At 45.3% G+C, this 19801-nt stretch overlaps 1 protein-coding gene and 1 pseudogene across 2 annotated transcripts; one reads left to right on the plus strand and one right to left on the minus strand.

The window, feature by feature from the left end:
* LOC138514443 (zinc finger protein 91-like) overlaps nucleotides 1–19801 on the minus strand; it is a 234691-nt pseudogene that overhangs the window by 32652 nt on the left and 182238 nt on the right.
* On the plus strand, nucleotides 1125–9007 carry LOC138514441 (protein timeless homolog). Of its 2 annotated transcripts, none has more exons than XM_069629952.1 (4): nucleotides 1125–1167; nucleotides 6698–6868; nucleotides 7742–7887; nucleotides 8773–9007. In XM_069629952.1, the coding sequence occupies exons 1-4, from the start codon at nucleotides 1132–1134 to the stop codon at nucleotides 8798–8800; spliced, it is 381 nt and encodes a 126-aa protein (XP_069486053.1). In that variant the 5' UTR covers nucleotides 1125–1131; the 3' UTR covers nucleotides 8801–9007. The 2 variants fall into 2 exon arrangements, with proteins under 2 accessions (XP_069486053.1, XP_069486054.1); XM_069629953.1 differs by having other exon boundaries at nucleotides 1138–1183.

Raw genomic sequence — 19801 nt, forward strand, 5'->3', positions numbered from 1 at the left:
ACTTGCCACCAGCTGGCCCTATTTATTTACTTTATTCTACTTACTTGTACTGCACTTCCCCCCTCCCCTTCCCCTTGCACTTTTCCCTTCCCCCTCCCCCTGCACTTGCGCGGTCTGAATGACACCTGGCCTAGTAGGATCGTTGTCTGTCTTCCCCTTGTTCCCCCCTCCCTGCCTCGTTGCGCCTTGAAACACTTGTGTATAGGCGCGTTACAAATGCCATATCATATCATATCATAATTGCATGTAAAATGCATAATATGGATATGATCATTTAAATTGCAACACCCAATGTAAAAGTGCTAAGCCATTGACCAGGAATCACACTTAAAAAGCAAACATGCCACAAAAATAGTTTTCTTGCAGTAAAAAGTGACTGGTCACAAATGTCCCCAACACATATTTGTCCCTAGGGAATAAGTAAGGGAAACGCACCGTAAAAATACTAGCAGCACTTAATGGAAGAAGGGGTAAAACAAGTTGTGAATGGCCAGACAAACTATAGAACCCATCCCAAATGGAAGTCATGAGGCCTAAACATATCGTGCACCTCCTGGGTGAGAATCCTTTGCCATCCAGCCAAAAGCAGGCACCCAGCACCCTCAAAATCCCCAATGTGGCAAGGGTAAAGCGTGAGACTATGTTGGGTGAAAATGGAAGCCATGAGGCCTAAACATAAGCATGCACTCCATGGGAGAGAAACCTTTGCCATCCAAGCAGGCCCGAGCACCCTCAAAATCCCCAATGTGGCAATAAGGGAAAGCTTGAGACCCAGCATAAAAAAACATTGCACACACATGAAAGCCCCCCCAAAAGTCAAACGCAGCTGCCATGCTGGTCAAGTTGCTGCATGCATAAAGAGTTTTTCAATGGCGCACAAAATGCATTTAGAATTCACAGAGCTGGATCGATGCACTCACCTGATATGCTGCCTGGAAACTGAAACTGAGCTTCTGCTAAAAGAAGGCCCTATGTAATAGCACATAAATAAAGTCCATATGAGACCCGAGAGCATTGTGTGTTTGTTTAAAAGTTTGCCAACACTTTCTGAAATGCCTTTAAGGCTTCATGACGTAGGGACGTTTTTTCACGTAGGATGCCTACGTGATGACGAAGCTGAGGAAGACAATCATGGAGGAAGAAGGACTCCATGCCGTGCAGCGGCAGGTATATTTAGCTGCTGGTGCGCTTGATTTGTTCTTTCTATTTTGGAATTTTGCAGCAACATCTCGTTGTGCCTGTTTCGTGTTTGTCTGGTAAGCATTACACCCCCCCTCCCCACAAACAGAAGTGTTTTTGATCATTTCGAGCGATGGCCGCCATCATCCACGCAGCCCCCGTGTGCAAGTGTGATTAATATTAAGTGCTCCTCGGTGTATGCGATGTAACTGTTCGCCGCGGGCTGCGCGTGTAATGGGTTTCTGTATGCTGCATGCAAAGCAATTGTGGAATACGCTGTGCTTCTGGGCCAGCTATCAATTTATTCCTGCATACACCGGACGCGCATTCCTTTGGCTTTTATGATTCATTGTCATTTTCATTCCTTAATACGAATGAACCTCGGCCTAGAAGGTGGTTCCTTTGATCTCACAAGCATGCTGGGGTGGAGGCTACGGTTCCTCGCAGCATGCTGGAGCGATAAATGGAAAAAAGGGCAGGGAATTCTCCCAGTAATCCTGCGGGTCTGCCTGCCCCGAGTCAGGTTACACTCCTAGCTCAGAGTGATGGAGGTAGTGCTATAGTTCACATCCCGGAATCCCCATTGGCTAGGATCGCTCTAAAGGTTTTCGTCATAGTGTTGCAGATCGCACAGTCGACCCTAAGTCACTTGTGAACAGGTGTTTAAATATCGCCTTGTGTCCGTGGGCTAACCCAGCGCAGCGTGTGCAGGGTGGCAGAGACTCCCTGTTTTCACTGGAAAGTAAAGTAATATGAGCTTAATCTCCATTGGATTTGTAAATGTGCTTTCAAGACACACAACAAAATGTATTTAGTGATAATAATATCACCTACGTTTAGTCATTGTTTGATAGAGGTGTGCAGCCAGGGACGTCATTTCACCAAAATGCCTGGGGTAGGACATCACATGACCCTTAACATCTGATGACATCACAGGAAGTGATATAATTGGACCCCACCCAGAAGTGACATCACAGGAAGCGATGGAACATGACCTTTCACCACTCGATAAAACAGGAAGTGGCATCACATAGCATTGTTCCTAAGTACACTATGAAAATTATGGGTTACGCTATCACTGTAAAGTGATATACATTTCATACAAGAATGGATCACCATATGTATCGTTAATATCAGTGTATATAGGCACCTATTAACAAATCACTGTAATTGCAAGGAGATGCCCAAGGCCAAACGATAATGATGTGTTATTATATAGCACTTATGTTTAAGTGCTTCATATAGAATAAATATACGTACAATATCACCCAACCTGTGTTGGTACTCATTTATCAACCTCAGCAGGATGAAAGGCTGCGTTGACCTTGCTGGGAGTCGAACCTGCAGATCGCACACACTTTGCAGCAGCCAGCACTCAACCCACAGAGATATTTTACCAGTTATAGCTATAAGAAAACCAGCCACTCCAGGAACAGAGCCACCTGCTGCTGGCCACAGCCCATGAGTCTGTTTAAAAAAATCAAAAAAAAAAATCGATTTTTATTTTTTAGGGGTACCAAGGGAGACTACAGGGGTAGCAAGAGAGACCTCAGGGGTCGCAGTTGCGACCCATAAATGACGTCCATGCGTGCAGCTAGTTAATAAAGAGAATTTCATTTAACTGTGCTGCTTAAAACAAAGGGTGGTTTTTTTTTAAAAAAAGTGTCTCTTTGGAGAGTGTGGTTATATATGCTGGGTGAGCAGCAGATTATAGTAAAATATTTTTATTTTAAAACACTGTGTTCTATGTATAGTTATGCTATTCTGTTAAATGTGTTACTTTTGAGACCTAACCATGGCATTTTAAGTGAGCGCTCTTTCTATCTGCTTATTTTGTTGGGAGTAGGCTTCTTTTGGGCTTGTCTTTTTATTTTCTCGGACCTGGCACAGCTGCTGTAAGCAGCAATGGCGGCGGAAGACCATATGGTGGTCGTGCTCTTGCTGGAAAACAAAAAAGTGGATAAATAACACCAAAGATAAGTGGGAGTGCACAGGTTTTAGGGAACCCTTGTTTATGCCAGCATGAGGGTTTTGCAACATACGCTGCAGGGGGACTGGGTCGGATCTGGTGGTCTCTCGGGACGCAATGACGGATCAGGCCACAAACATGGAGAGGAGAGGCGGGAAAAGGCATCCGAGCCAGCTGAGTAGCTCAGGCAGGCAGCAGAGAAGGAAGGAGGCTCTCACGGGCCTGTTCTGAGGCCTGGCGAACTGATATAGCCGAGGAACTGAGCGTGAGGGAGGATTGAAATACCCGGACATTCAAGAATGTTGATTTAGGAGGCAGGTCGTGCTGCCTTTGTTGTTGGAAGTGTCCACGCGGCAAAGACTATAGCAGTCTGCAGGCGTGTATGTGAAACATGAAAGCGTGCCTGGTTTAGTGAGCAATTCTTATTTCTGCCCAGTCCATTTCTCGTTTCCATGTATATGGCTGTGATCGCCTCAGCGAGCCACTTACTTTGACCACTGTAATTACTTTTGCGGCTAGGATGGTGTGGCCGTGTTTGAAGTCCTGTTGCTGTGCATGCATATGGTATATCTTCCACTCGGCTTCCGCTATTGTTTCTGGACAATATTCATTTTAAACGGCCGCATATTATTTCAAAATGTTCCATCCCAGTCCCTTCTCGTGCTGGTTTCACAGTTCTCAGTGTGCAGCACTTTTTTGTACACAGTGCTTTTTTATTTTTGGCTAAACTGAAGTTATTGCAGTGGAGTACATAGTAAGTAGGACACGTGTGGAGGGACCCACAGCATGTGGGTGTTTTTATTTCTTTATACTGGTTGATCTGCCACTATAAATGAGCTCATAAAGTAATACAAATGCCTTAACTAAGTGTGCCTTCTCCCGTTCGATTTATAAGCTGGGAGCGTGTGCCTGCATAAGAGTGGTGATGGGAGTGGTGTCCCTTGGGGCCAAGTGTGGCGATGGCAGTGGTGTCCCTGGGGGCTGAGTGGTGATGATAGGGAAATATCCTTGGGGCTGAGTGTAGTGATGGGGGGGGGGTCCTTGGGGCTGAGTGTTGTGATAGGGGGCATCCTTGGGGCAGAGTGTAGTGATGGGGGGGTGTCCTTGGGGCCAAGTGTAGTGATGGGGGCGTCCTTGGGGCCAAGTGTTGTGAGGGGGCATCCTTGGGGCTGAATGTGGTGATGGGGGGGCATCCTTGGGGCCGAGTGTAGTGATGGGGGCGTCCTTGGGGCCAAATGTAGTGATGGGGCGCGTCCTTGGGACCAAGTGTTGTTAGGGGGCGTCCTTGGGACCAAGTGTTGTTAGGGGGCATCCTTGGGGCCGAGTGTAGTGATGGGGGTGTCCTTGGGCCGAGTGTAGGGATGGTGGGCATCCTTGGGGTACAGTGTAGTGATGGGGGCATCCTTGGGGCCAAGTGTAGCGAGGGGACAACCGTCCTTTGGGCTGGGTGGGGTGGTTGGGGGTGCACCTGAGTGTGGGGAAACAGACCTTGGGTATAGGGTTAAGGTGGTAAGTCCAAGGGCGGTTCTATTAAAGGGGAGTGAATTCTTTGACTAAGGGATAAGGGGGTGAGGGGAGACCTTGGGGTGATGGTTATGAGTGGGTAGAAGTGCTTGGTGTGGGGGATTAAGAGTTTGCTGTAAGTCTTTGGCGGGGACATGGGTTAAGTTCAGTGGAAATCTTTGGGGTCTGAGGCATAAGAGCTGGGTGGAAGTCTTTGGAGCGGAGAGGGTTAAACATGGGGAGGGTGTCTTTTGGGTTGCGGGTTAAGAGTTTGGAAGTATTGTGACAAGATTAAGAGGGTGTTCACGGGTAGAACGGGTATAACAAAACGTGGGTGGTGGGGGAGTTTTGGGGTTAAGGTCACAGGAGTAGTTTGGGTGTGGATAGGGGCAGGAGTGCGTTTGGGGATGAGGGCAGGAGAGACATGGGGGGGCGTTAAGGTTTGGGGTGTCATTGGAGGGTAGGTGGGTTAATGCAGTCAAAGTCTTTTGAGAGAAGAGGCTGGGCAGAGGCTTTAGGGCAAGGAGGGCTAAGTGTGGGGAGTCCTTGAGGGGGAGGGCTAAGGGCGGGGGAAGTCCTTGATGGGGGGCAGTGGATTAATGGAGGTTCTGGCGGTTAGGGGTGGGGTGCAGTTGGAGGACAAGAGGGATGAGGGCAATTTCAGGAAAAAGGGAGACAGTTAGAGAAGAATAGTGGAGGGTGGATGCAGAGTGTGGGTGATTGCTGGGTGCTGAGTGTGAGTGGTGGGTCTGAGTGTGGGGGGCCTACTGTTGTGTGTGTAGGGTGTGCTGTGCCACCCCCACAACATTGGTTGGGGTGGAGTAACTGCAGTGAAGGGGGATGGGGGTAGTTGGGAGAGACGTGGTGTGTGATAGAAGGGTGTATGAGTCCGATGGGAGAAGTGGGCAGTTAAAGGAAAAGGGAGAATTTTATGGAGAAGGGGTGGGGAGCAATTGAGGCCGAAGGGCCTGGGGGAAGTTGAAGGGGGGGGCGGTTTCAGGCATTTGTGCAAAATGGGGAGAACAGGATGGGGGCAGATAGGGAGCAGAGGATGTGGCAGTTGGAGAAGTGGTGGGGCATTTGAAGGGAGAAGGTGTGTGGGGCAGTTTGGGGAGAAGGGTGGTGGGAGCAGGTAAGGGTTCTCCCTTACCTGCACCCACCACCCTTCTCCCCAAACATCAGTTGGAGAATGAGATGTGGGGCCAGTAGAGGGGGAAAAGGCAGTAGGGTCCTGTGGGCAGTTGAGGGTGGAGCATTTGATGGATAAGGGGGTAGTTGGGGTGAATGGTGGCTGGGAGTAGTTGATGGAGAAGGAGGCAGTTGGAGAAGGGGGTGGTGCAGCTGTTGAGGGAAAAAGGGGCAGTTGGGGGTTGGTGGGGTAGTTGATGGAAAAGGATGCACTTGGAGAGGCTGTTAGGAGAGAAGGTGTGCAGTTGAGGGAGAGGGAGCAGGTAGGGGATGAATGAGGTGGGGCATTTCACAGTTAAGGGGCAAAGAGTGGATGGGAGTAGTTGACGGGGAAGGGGCTGGTGGGGCAGTCGAGGAGGAGAGGCCATTTGGGGGTGAAGGGAGATGGGAAGTATGTTGGGAGAGATGGTGCACAGTTTCAGTGTCTTTATATTTCAATTTGAACTTCCATCTTGGGTCAACTAGTGTGGAGTAAAACCGCTCAAATAAACAAGCCAATATGTAGTACACACACAGGCTTGAATGCTTTTATTGTTGCTGGGAATGAGTGCAGAACTTAAATATTTTAATACAGTTACTCATTCACCACACAAAGGGGGGGCCACATGGTGCTAAAATACACATATACACTGATTTAAAACATTTTCTTGGCAAAGGAAATCTCTTTTAATGGTGTTACGAGCACAAGAAGATTGTCCTAGTGGCTTTTTCGGGGGATTGCTCATTCCTCAGGGCTGTCTGTCCTTAACAGGAAGGCACCAAAAAGCGGAAGTTTTACTTTGGTCTCGAGGGATTAGAATGTCTGATCACCGTTTTCAAAACTGAAGATTACTGTTTTTCTGAATCTGGGTCATTCAGTTCAAGAACTACAGCCATGAGATGGAGGTTCAAAGGGCCCCAAAGAAAAAGCAAGAGGCCAAGGCGACGACGAGAGAAAGGCACTCTGCATTGAACGTCCGGCTCTTTCTCAAGAAACTTTTCTTCAACCTCCTGGAAAACTGCTACAATCATCTCATATATTTTGTGAAGGTGAGTTGGGCCTGTTGGGATTGGAGTACATTGAGCGTAATGGCAAGGGCAGGAACGGTGAGAGCGCACTGACACATGGGGGTTCACTCTTGCCAACTGAGACTAGCAAGACATAAGCGAAGAGCCCAATGTTGGAGCTCTGTTCCGCACTACACTGGTCACAGCACTGGCTATTCACCTCACAACTTGTCTCAGTGTGAACTAGCTGAAGCAGCAAGTTTGCTGCACCAGTTCTAAATCGAGTGGCTGAAGGCAGACCTGGTTAAGACATTTCTATTACACCAGTAGTGGGTTTACTACTCCAATTAAGTTATTAACGCTCAGAAGACTGCTTTGAAAAAAACACTGGCAGGCACTTTGAGTGCACCGTTTGATGGGATGGCTTGATTAATACGAGCTCAAAGAGTTCCCATGAGAAGGTATTTTGGGGCAAGCGCAGGATCTGGGTGTAAATGGCTATGGGGATTAGCATGGCCATGGCCAGTCAATAAGTGGGCAAATAACCAAACATCTGCATGCTTTGTCTCCCTCCTTTTATGACATTCCCCCCTAGGTGTACTCTATTCCAATAGTTTCAGTGACACCCGATAGCCCTCAACTGACTCGCTGGGCAGGGTCAGGGCGCCCATCCGACTTCCTGGCTGGTTCTCAGGTTCTCCTTCCCTGTTACTCCCTGGGCTGGATCTCCACCTGACACCATTGCTCACTGGTAGGGGCAGTGGACCAAGTTGTAATTGTGTCTTCTCCCACTGTTACCGCAGTGTGATATCCTGCGCAATTTGCCTTATTGTTCTTGTCTACGCTGTTAGTTAGTCTGATGGCCAGAAAGTAGGTGCCTTTAACTTTTGTTTTTTGTTTTTTTTTAAATTGTAGAACAGTTACAAGCCACGCAAAGACACAATCAGTTGGCAATACATCATTTGCAGGCATCACTGGCGGCGCTTACCAGGACCGATTCATTACCAGAATCAGTGGAGAAGTCGTTGGGAATGGACACTGGATCATCCACACAACAGAAGGTGATATTCCCCTCATAACAGAACCGTTCCCAATTTAAAAACTGTAGTTAACTTACTTAATTTTGAGAGTACCTTTTCCGCATTGAATGGACACCATAAATAGATGGTGGCCGTTACGCGAGAGCTGTTGGTGTATCAATTCGCTACTGCATGAACAAATTCTATTCTAGACTAATAAATCATTTGTTTCTAATACATTTCAAAACCTGTCCCTCACATTCATTGCACATTGGCCATTCCTGGTTTCCAAGCAGAATAGGGGTAATTAAAGGCAGGGAGTGGGTATTATCTTTGGGGTGTTGTATATTTGTTAGTCCATTCGAGTATGTAACAAATCAGTGATGCATGGTTTTCAGGCAGGAGGCGTTGGGTCACCCATGTAAGCAAGGTGTGCTCTGGCATATCTGGGGTCATGTGTTTCCGGACCTTCTGGTTATGTTAATTAGCAAAGGATTTAAAAGACTATTCCCCCACATCCACGTATGCTTCTATTTCTAACTGTGTGATAGTTTCTAATTTAAAAGTCAAACTGTTGTATCTACACAATGAATCTGTCAATCTTGTTTCTGCATGATTGTCCTGTCTCCCATCCCCACCGACTCAGTGCCTGGCTCAACATCTCCTCAAAGACATATTAACCCCTTTGACCATTAAAGACCATAAATCTTCTGAATGCAGCCACAGAAAACCATGATTCATTTTCAGTTCAAATCTATCTTTTAAGCCTGTTTCAACCGTTGTGTACAAATGCATTTAAATGTAGTGACACATTTGTAGGTTGACATTTTAACATTTGTTAATCCTGTATTTATTCTACAATAAGTAATTTAATAATGCCTATTCTGATGTCCATTTATATTCATATATCCTTTCTTGTTTTTGTAGAATTTCTGAGATCTGTCTGCAAGGCTAACAGTTGGCCTACTATGGACAGCCAGGTGATGAGAAGGAAGCTTGCCACCAAAATCTGCAATGCCAGAAGAGGCCTAAAGAAGACACCGCCTTTCGAAATGCAGGATCAATGATTATTCGTTTGTATTTTTGCAAACTGATTTATTCTTATAGAATACAGCTATGCCGTTAAACTGCATTTGTTAAATAAAACATTTTTTGAACACTTTCTGAGCCTATGTTTGATTGAAGACATCTTATAGCCACAGCAATACTATAATAAAATATCACCAATGTATAGCTGCAGTATTTTACTATCATAATAATGTTGGCTGCTCTCAGTGATATTGGGTGAAGTGACTGGCGGCAGTCTGTCATGCAGGTAGACCTTTAACAGATTCTGTTTAGGTCACTGGAAGTGTGTGTTTCAATGCAGTGCTTTGTAATTTTGGGTGTGAGGCCCTGTTGGCTAGAGGTGAGAATTGAAATTAGGGAGTTTACAGGTTGGTTTGTGACATGGGAGGGGGCGGTTGTAGTTTTGTGCGCTAAATCGGTGAACTTGGTTAACAACATTTGGGTGCTCTAGCAAAGATGGACAGTGACAGCTGCAAAATTCATTAGATTTATTTCCAGTAAACTATCCATAAGTCTAACGAGTCGTTCTAAAGTAATGCCACCAATCTTACTCAAAAGGAATACATCCTTGGGTAATCAAACCCCTTTTCCTAAATGTTTTGGAAGCATCTTGAAATCTTTTAAACTCATCATGGAGTGGTCTGCAAGAATCATTCACAATTCAAAACCCATCCTAAAGTTCTCATGCAACCATCCTGAAGTAATCCCCACCCATCCTGAAGTTGTCATGAAGTCATCCTGGAGTAATCCTGAAGTTGTCATGGAGTCATCCTAGAGTAATCCGAAGTCATCCTGGAGTAATCCCAACTCATCCTGAAGTTGTCATGGAGTCATCCTAGAGTCATCCGAAGTCATCCAGGAGTAATCCCCACTCATCCTGAAGTTGTCATGGAGTCATCCTGGAGTAATCCAAACTCATCCTGTAGTAGTTTCTGTGATAACTCTAGAGTCATCATCTCATTACATATTTTGGCCTGTTGGAATACTTTGGATGATCTTCCTGAACTATGCATGGATGACTCTAGAATGGAGTCATCGGATGACTCCAGAATGATTCCAGGATGATCTTCCTTTTTGACTTGGGCTGCCTATACACAAGTGTTTCAAGGCGCAATTCCTTCTTTTTTGTTGCTTCTAATATCTTAACTCCTATGCTCTCTCATCTCTCTGCTTGGACATTCCAATATGGAGACAATGGTTGTATACATTATTACTGCATGACTGCATCAGTGAGGCTCACCGTAGGGCTTATGAGACGCCCATTTTGGATGTGTGATATGTTGCTGAACATGCCAACATGTCCTTATTTGGCTGCTGCTTAAATGTCTAGAGCCTCAGGCGTCAGGTGACGTGGACTCTTTGGCGATGCAGGATCATGGATTTGCCACTCGGGTTGATGCTGGGACTAGAGTCTTCTAGGAGGATGTCCATCAGGTCCATCTGAGCTGGCGATGTACTAACTCAGGCACTTAGAATGGATTTACCCAGAATGCAGCACTCTGAAGTCTAGCGGTGCATCTTGCCAGTCCTTTTCATGTCTTAGGATTCACTTCCCCTGTTGTTATCGAGTTGAAGTCTACCTAAATTGGGTCATGGAGATGGGAGGTTTGGTTGCTAGGTGACCTGCTGTCATTTGTTTTCTTTTCTTCTTGCAGTTCAGTCTATTTAACTGTCTTTGCTACTCTTCAAAATAAATTGTGAGGACTTCCTTTCTCGGTCATTAGCTACTAACCCATACATGCCTGGTCGGGAGATTTCCTCAGAGAAGTCAGGAGACAAACATTTTCCCATAGGAATGCATTGGGGCTAGAATTATTTTGGGCAGGAGAATGTGAAAAATAGCAATCTTTTTACTGAAAAATTAGGAGTCTTCTGCTAAATCGGGAGGGTTGCCATGTATGTACTAGCCCCAACGTTCTACTATCCAACTGGTATCCAGAGCACTGTGGCAGGCTCTGGGCTTATACAGCTGTGTCCATGCTGCCGCTGTGCAGGCGCTCCTGGAGACTTCCCTTGGGTAGTAGTAGTGCACAGTATAAAGCAACATAAAATAACATGCCTGAGAAGAGCAGTGTATCCTGCTCTGGGTGTGTACAGCTGTTTACATGCTCCTTCTATGCATACCCTGGAGAGTAGTGTCTCAGACTTATGCAGATGTGTACATGCTGCTTCTAAGCATACCCTGGAGAGTAGTGTCTCGGGCTCATGCAGATGTGTACATGCTGCTTCTATGCATGCCCTACAGAGCAGTGTCTCAGACTCATGCAGATGTATATATGCTGCTTCTAAGCATACCCTGGAGAGCAGTGTCACCTTCTCTGGACTTGTACAGTTCTGCATACGCTGCTTCTATGCATGCCATGGGGAGTGGTGTCTAAAGCTCTGGGCTTGTGCAGATGTGTAAATGCTGCTTTTAGCTTGTAAGCATACCCTGGAGAGTAGTGTCTCAGGCTCATGCAGATGCGTACATGCTGCTGCTAAGCATACCCTGGAGAGTAGTGTCTCAGGCTCATGCAGATGTGCACATGCTGCTTCTAAGCTTACCCTGGAGAGCAGTGTCTCAGGCTCATGCAGATGTGTATATGCTGCTTCTAAACATGCCCTACAGAGCAGTGTCTCAGGCTCATGCAGATGTTTACATGCTGCTTCTAAGCATGCCCTGGAGAGCAGTGTCACAGACTCATGCAGATGTTTACATGCTGCTTCTAAGCATACCCTGGAGAGCAGTGTCTTAGATCATGCAGATGTGTATATGCTGCTTCTAAGCATACCCTGGAAAGTAGTGTCTCAGGCTCATGCAGATGTGTATATGCTGCGTCTAAGCATACCATGGAAAGTAGTGTCTCAGTCTCATGCATATGTGCACATGCTGCTTCTAAGTATACCCACGAGAGCAGTGTCACAGGCTCATGCTGCTTTTAAACATACCCTGGAGAGTAGTGTCTCAGGCTCATGCAGATGTGTATCTGCTGCTTCTAAGCATACCCTGGAGAGTAGTGTCTCAGGCTCATGCAGATGTGTACACGCTGCTTCTAAGCATGCCCTACAGAGCAGTGTCTCAGACGCATGCAGCTGTGTATATGCTGCTTCTAAACATGCCCTACAGAGCAGTGTGTCAGGCTCATGCAGATGTTTACATGCTGCTTCTAAGCATGCCCTGGAGAGCAGTGTCACAGACTCATGCAGATGTTTACATGCTGCTTTTAAGCATACCCTGGAGAGCAGTGTCTTAGATCATGCAGATGTGTATATGCTGCTTCTAAGCATACCATGGAAAGTAGTGTCTCAGTCTCATGCAGATGTGCACATGCTGCTTCTAAGTATACCCACGAGAGCAGTGTCACAGGCTCATGCTGCTTTTAAACATACCCTGGAGAGTAGTGTCTCAGGCTCATGCAGATGTGTATCTGCTGCTTCTAAGCATACCCTGGAGAGTACAGTCTCAGGCTCATGCAGATGTGTACACGCTGCTTCTAAGCATGCCCTGGAGAGCAGTGTCTCAGGCTCATGCAGATGTTTACATGCTGCTTCTAAGCATGCCCTGGAGAGTAGTGTCTCAGGCTCATGCAGATGTGTATATGCTGCGTCTAAGCAAGCCCTACACTACTCTCCAGGGTATGCTTAGAAGCAGGTGGTGTCACAGACTCTGGGCTTACACAGCATATGTAGCTGAATCCCTTTTCTGTGTAATTGTATAATTATAATTGGTTATTTATAATGCACTTAATACCCAGCGTTTTCTAAACGCAGATCCCGGGATAAACTGTGTTGGTCCCAAGGCGAGCGTGTTGCCCCTGATCTATCCTCCCAAGACTACATGTACATGCTGCTGCTGTTGAGATTACCTTACAGTGTCTCGGCCACTAGGCCTGTGCAGCTGTGCACAGATTGCTGCTCAGCATTCCCCAGATAGCACTGTCTCCTGCTCTGGGCTTGTACAACTGAGTACATGCTTGTGACGAGAGAGTCTTGCAAGAGGCCGCGATCAATGCGGTCTCGCCAGACTCAGCAAGAGAAGCGCGCTTGGAAAAGGAAAGTGCGTGCAGATGAGAGCAGCAGAAGAGAGCGGAGCTTAGCTGGAGCAGGATGGAGCAGGATGATCTGCTGGCACTCCTCGGATAGACACATCAGCAGCACTTATGCTTTTCACATGAAGGCTCTATTGCATTGCAAAGAGATTTTCCAACAGGAAAAACACTGTGTTGCATCGGATTACATTCTATAGTAGGAAGCAGGAGGATTCTGAGTCAGTAGACGGTTACAGATGGGAGAGCTAGCAGCTTCTATGACTTTGGCAATAATACGCAGAGCATGTTCAGTAATCCACGGCCAAGGAGCAGAGTTCTAAAAGAGAAAATAAATGTCTACCACCCAACGAGACCACACAGATCAAGCAACAACATCCGCCTAGAAACAAAACCATACAACAAAAGAAAATTCAGAGGATCATCTTTCTCTCACCTGGCTTCAATAACCTGGAATGGGCTACCAAAAAACATACTTAACACAAGAGATCATCTTCAGCTCAGAAAACGACTAAAACTTGGCTCTTTGCCCCAGAACCTGAGGGAAAAGACTAGGAAGCATATATGCAGCGGGAAAGAAGAATCCCAGAGAGGGAACCCATCCTCCCTAACTTCCCAACTTTTCTTCCCTAATCGGAGGGCGGGGGGAGAATGCCATATCCACATGCCGCTAAACCATAGAGGAAATAAAGGTAGGTTGGGATGTCAGTTGGGAATGGGCAAGGAAGGACCCCGAGGGCAGGGGGAGAATGTCATATCCACATACCGCTAGCCCACAGAGGAAACATAGGTTGGTAAAGACCACAAAATCACAGAAAAGGGCAGGAAGGGAGCTGAATCCTGTAAACTATACATCGCCAACACCAGGGTGGGGGAACATGCCTGCTTCGACTGGGTACACAAACCACTAAATTAGCACAGAGGAAAACTGTCACCCATCATACCTGCCAACTAGACAGACAAACTACAATACCAAACTCGCTGGATAACCATAGATGTGGAGCAAAGAAACGCAAAGACTAAGAGGTAAGGAAAGACCCCAAAAAAACACTAACCCCAACCCCCAACGACATGCAGTACTCGGGACAAAAGGAGAAACCAACGGCAAGGATGGGAGGACCGGTAGAAAAGAACCATCAAGTGCCACAGGTGCGCCAGCACCCAACATCTAGCCAATGATAGGGAAAGTCTAACTACAGGAGGTTTGAACATATAGTGGTAGCCTTCAAGTGGAGATACAAGTACGTCTCATCAGTGGCAGTGAGCAGTGAAGCAAGAAGCGACAAATCTTTGGAGGAAGTCAAGCCAACCATCATTGCGGTAAACAGTTCCACTGCAAGGAAAGAGAAGACACACTGTGTGATCAGAGTCGACGGATTTAACCATTCTTCCGATACAAAGAAATGGTGGGCCAGAACAAGGTTGAGATCTTGAAAACGAAACACAGACCCACTATGCTCAGCGGCGTATCTGTTCGTCTGTTGGGATACATCAACAGTACGGTGGAATTGAAAGGGAGGAAGGAATACACAAAGGTATACTTTGCTGAAGAGGTCCTGCGGTGCTAGGGTGGGATGACTTGGCAAAATTGGACGTAAAACTCGGCCCAAGCACAGAAGATCAAGTTCTCTCAAGTTCGACAGTCAGAGGAGCGTCGGTATTGAGAGATGACTTTCCAAGGTTGTTTTACAATGGACTGGACAGAATTAAAAACTATCTGCACAAAATCAGGCTACATTACAATACAATCCAATCCAAATCAAACATAAAGTTTTGACCGTTGCCAGCTGCAGCACAATGTCTATAGGCGGGTTTGGAGAAAATGGTCAAAGAAGTCAGCATAGAGACCATAGAGTCATCAGATTGGCTTAGCCCAGTAGTACTTATAAAAAAGCCAGGCTCGAAGGACTTGAGAGTGTGTATACAGTTACACAGTTTGAACCTGGAAGTCATCACCGACAGTTCCCCACGTCCCAGCATCAATGAGCTCCTCTTAATGTTGAAAGAGGCAAGGGTTTTCTCTAAATTGCACATGCGGGATACGTACCATCAGATTACGTTACATAAAGAGTCAAGACCACTGACAGCGTTTATCACCCCATTTGACACATTTCAGTACACCATGCAGCCGTTTGGGTTGGCCTCTGTTGCGTCAGCGTCCCAGCGTATGATGGACTCTTTATTGAAGAACATCGTAAACGTATTCTATTTTCGATATGACATTCTGATATATGCAGAGGATATAAAGACACTCCACAAACTAGAAGATGACGGGGTACGGTTGCGGTACGAGAAGTGTGTTATAAGGGCCAAGGAAGTGGAGTACCTAGGGTATACCATATCCAGAGAGGGCATCAGTCCCAGGAAAAACCTACTGCAAGCTGTAGTGAAAGCTCCAGCACCGACCAATAAGGAGGAATCAAGGTCCTTCTTGGGACTAGCACAATACTATGCCAAGTTTGTGCCCAGGTTTTCAGAAGTTATAACACCACTGAGAGAACTGTTGAAGAAAGGGGCAGAATATATAACGATCTTACAACGCCTAGTGACATTGAGATCGTGCAAGTGCAGGGGAGTGGGAAGGGGAAAAGTGCCATGGGAAGGGGAGGAGTAGCAAGCGCAAGACAGAGGATCAAACAAAATGGTACTAAAACATCCAGTCCCAGATTAGCACGCATGGCTGCCAAGCTACAGGAATATACGTACAACATTGGACACATAGCTGGATGGAAAAACGCTCAGGCCGACTGCATGGCGAAGCGGCCAGAGTCAGGAGGATCAAATCTGACGTTCTTAAAGATGAATGTGTGATGGGCTCCTTTGAAGGCCTGAGCAGCAAGACGTACATGGAAATGGGTGAGAACCCTCCTAGTAAACCCCTAAAAACATACATCCTGCCAAAAAGAATAAACAGTATGATTCTAAAAAGGGTCAATTTAGGGGAACAAGAAATATGTATTAAGCAGATCATGGACTTAATCTGGATTCTGACCCCCCGCCGATCTTGGCAACCACTGATAATTCTCAATTGGTGTTTTCTTTGGACACAGGCTCCTCTGAAACCCAAAGTGATCAGAGACGGGGCTTGCCAACAATCCTGGTACACACCAGCCTTTTCAAGGTAAAGGCTGAGAAGAGATCGCTCGAACGTATTTTGGAATAAATATAACAAGTAAAAAGAAGGAAGCCTGGACATCAATACAAAAAGTATATAAACAACAAACTAATGAGGCAAAAAGAACTTTTACAATAATGACATTGAGTCCACAGAGAATAACTCAAAGAAATGATTTATTTATTTATTTTATTTGTTTTATTTGTATTTGGTTTTAAAACCAAAAGAAACCTTTACAAAGATGATAATTTCAATACGATAAAAGAATATACATACAAAACATGATACAAAACTAACAAACAGAATAACATTTGTGTAGATTTACATTACATCTTTTTACAAAATATACTATTACACCAAATTTTAAATGAGTTTAAAACTAAGATAAGCTCTTCTTTCTTAACTGTACTATAAGACCACAAACATTCGATAAGAATCGTATTTTTGCTATTTTTAGAGAAATCGATTTCCCATGCATCATGTTCCACCAAACTACCTCTGGAAAATATCTTTCTGTTTTTGATACAAATTGTCCAAAATAAGTTACACGTTCCTCACAAATCAACTCACAATCCAATAATAAGTCAATTTGGCAATACATTGAAATGGAACCGTGTATGCTGGGGGCTCACCTTCCTAGGGTGTGAAGGCTTGAAGGGCGTAGAGGGCTTTAAAGAAAGGCTAATGAAGGTCAACAACCTGAGGGCCAGTGGCAGCAGTTAACCTCCACCCCCGCAATGAGAAACGTGTTTTTTTTTCTTTCATTTTGTGGATTCCTTGTTTAGAAATCCTGCAGCGCTGCCACTACACCGGCTTCCTGTCCAGCATTTCACCCATTTCCTCTCCGAGAATTCATTACAAGTCACCAGAGAACGGCGGGCCCAGCCAATGCAGAGTCAGCGCAGCAGCAGTCCAGCAAGCCCCCGTTTCTTCCTTTATCTCAGCCGCATGCACCAATTATCTGTAATGGATTCAAATACTCAAGTGTTTGAAGGAAACAAAACCCTTTGTAATACGCAGTTGTTAGCAGTTGTAAAAATGTATTGTGCAGTGAACGTGCATTTATGCTTGGGGGCTATAGCATCAAAGATAGTAAAGGACCTGGTTCATAGTGATAATGTCGAAATCCTATACATATAATGAAAAGAGTCAATTTTTGAAAATAAAAAGTCGAAAAAAAATGTCATTTAGCACTATCAATAAATACATAAACAAGAAGAGTCCCCCCAACCCCCCTCACCCAACACCCCCCTGCCACCCCCTCCCCACCCCCCACCACCCTCTCACCCCTCATACTCAACACATTTTAATTCTATATACATTTATTTATTTATTTATTTAATAAATAAATAAACAAGAAGAGTATCATTTACTAGGGGGAGTTCCCCCCCAACCCCCCTCACCCAACAACCCCCGGCCACCCCCCACCACCCTCTCACCCCTCATACTCAACACATTTTAATTATATATTTATTTATGTATTCAATGAATAAATAAACAAGGAAATTATCATTTACTAGGGGGGTCACCCCCAACCCCCCTCACCAAACACCCCCCTGTCACCCCCCCACCACCCTCTCACCCCTCATACTCAACACATTTTAATTATATATTTATTTATTAATTTATTCAATAAATACATAAACAAGGAAAATATCATTTACTGGGGGGTCCCCCCCAACCCCCCCTCACCAAACACCCCCTTGCCACCCCCCACCACCCTCTCACCCCTCATATTCAACACATTTTAATTATTTATTTTTTTCTAAAAATTCAAAAAAATGTAGAAAAAATTCGACATTATTGCTTTTCTACATTATTTTTTTTTACATTTTTTTCGACATTTTGACTGTCGACATTATTGGATTCGAAATTATTAATGACCACCAAAGGACCTATTTTAATTTAAAAATAGCGCCTCCCTACGACATAACATACACTACTGAGGAGGATGGGGCCTGCTCTGGGGCCTGGTGTGGTTGAGGCCTCCCTTCCGAATCCGAGCTCCGGTGGGAGTTGATGCCATCCTCCTCCCCTCCCTTCCACCTGCCTTTGTCCGTGCTCCACGCCAAGTCCCTCTTTTTCTCTTTCCTCCTTTCCGTCCCGTGCACTGTGCATTTCATCGCAGCGACCCGAGTTACTCCCTGACCGAACTGACAAAATACAAACACTTTGGTGAAGACAACACTTAAAGGCATAAGTGTTAAATGTCACCAGTACCTGTCAAAATGTTTACATTAAATAAGAAATAAAAGTAAACAGCACTGGTGGAACAGAACGGACAGTCCCTTTCACCACTGCTGCATTTGTGTACTCTGGGGCCCATCAAGTATTTCCATTTTAATTTTGTTCTATGCAAATCCATGTTTTTTTTAAAAAAAAGGGCCTAATTCTCATGCTTATCTGGTTGCTTAATCTGGTTATAAAAAATATTCAATTTTTACCAAGATCACTGAATATGTAATGCTTTTCACTCAATACAATGTCAGTCCTAATAAGCGCCTCAGTCTGTCAATGCAAATCATACTTAGGATCGCAGCTTGGCTGTGCCCTTTGCACAGATAATTTCCCAATTATAAAAATGTTTAATAATCTACTGCAAGGCAGCAGGCCTTCCTGCTCTGCACTGGGGGACCAGGACACCTGACTGAAATCATGCATGGAGGTAGAACTCCCTGCTCTTCACAGGAGGACCAGGAGACCTGACTGAAATCATGCATGGCAGTAGACCTTCCTGCTCTGCAATGCAGGTCCAGGAGACCTGACTGAAATCATGCATGGAGGTAGAACTCCCTGCTCTTCACAGGAGGACCAGGAGACCTGACTGAAATGCATGGCAGCACTGGCAGACCATACAGCTCTGTACTGGAGGACCATGAGACCTGACTGAAAGCATGCATGGAGGTAGAACGCCCTGCTCTGCAATGCAGGTCAAGGAGACCTGACGGAAATCACGCATGGTGGCACTGGCAGACCTTCCAGCTCTGCGCTGCAGGACCAGGAGACCTGAAAAGACACCTGGCAGCACTGACCTAGTCAAAATAGAAATGCTCATGCTTTGCATCAGCGTTTCCCCATTTTTATTTTCTATTTATACATCAAGCTGCCATGTCGGTGCCAGCAAGTTGGCAGCCTCAGGGAAAGCTCAATGCTGCTACAGGTCTGAAAAGACACCTGGCGGCACTGACCTAGTCAAAATAGAAATGCTCATGCTTTGCATCAGCGTTTCCCTATTTTTGTTTTATTTCTTTTGATCTTTTAACAAGCTTTTAACAAACTTAGTGAGATCTATATGCCCATTTAATAAACATGAATATTCATGCCATAGAATGTCTCCTGATTATATTTAATGAAATGTTGTTTATTATGTTCTAAAACATATTTGTTTAAAAAAGCAACTATTCAGCTCACTATTCAGCTCCGGCCGAATAGTTGACAAACTATTCGGTATCCGGCTGAATACTAAATATGCTATTCGGTACAGCCCTAGTTTCAAGTTTATAGTTATTTAAGTACCAGCAAATTCCTGTTGCTTTTTATTTGAGCCCAAGATAAGAATTATAGATTTCCCTTCATTTATACTTTGACATCAATATATTCTTTGAATTTGTTTATCATTCGTTGTAATCCTATCTGCGTTCTATCGATCAATAGGAAGTCATCGGCGTAGGAACACCACTTTAGTTTTATTCCTTCTATTTTGGGGGAGATAAACAAGGCCGCATCCAATGGGGTACCCACATCGCAA

The sequence above is a fragment of the Ambystoma mexicanum genome, chromosome 12 (genome assembly GCF_040938575.1).
Source record: "Ambystoma mexicanum isolate Mex_15411 chromosome 12, UKY_AmexF1_1, whole genome shotgun sequence".
Lineage (NCBI taxonomy): Eukaryota > Metazoa > Chordata > Amphibia > Caudata > Ambystomatidae > Ambystoma > Ambystoma mexicanum.

Coding starts and splice junctions, on each gene's coding strand:
- LOC138514441 (XM_069629952.1), top strand. CDS start 1,132: ATGGAGGAAGAAGGACTCCATGCCGTGCAGCGGCAG. Junction 6,869..7,741: donor ATCTCATATATTTTGTGAAG/GTGAGTTGGGCC, acceptor TTTAAATTGTAG/AACAGTTACAAGCCACGCAA. Junction 7,888..8,772: donor GATCATCCACACAACAGAAG/GTGATATTCCCC, acceptor TTGTTTTTGTAG/AATTTCTGAGATCTGTCTGC.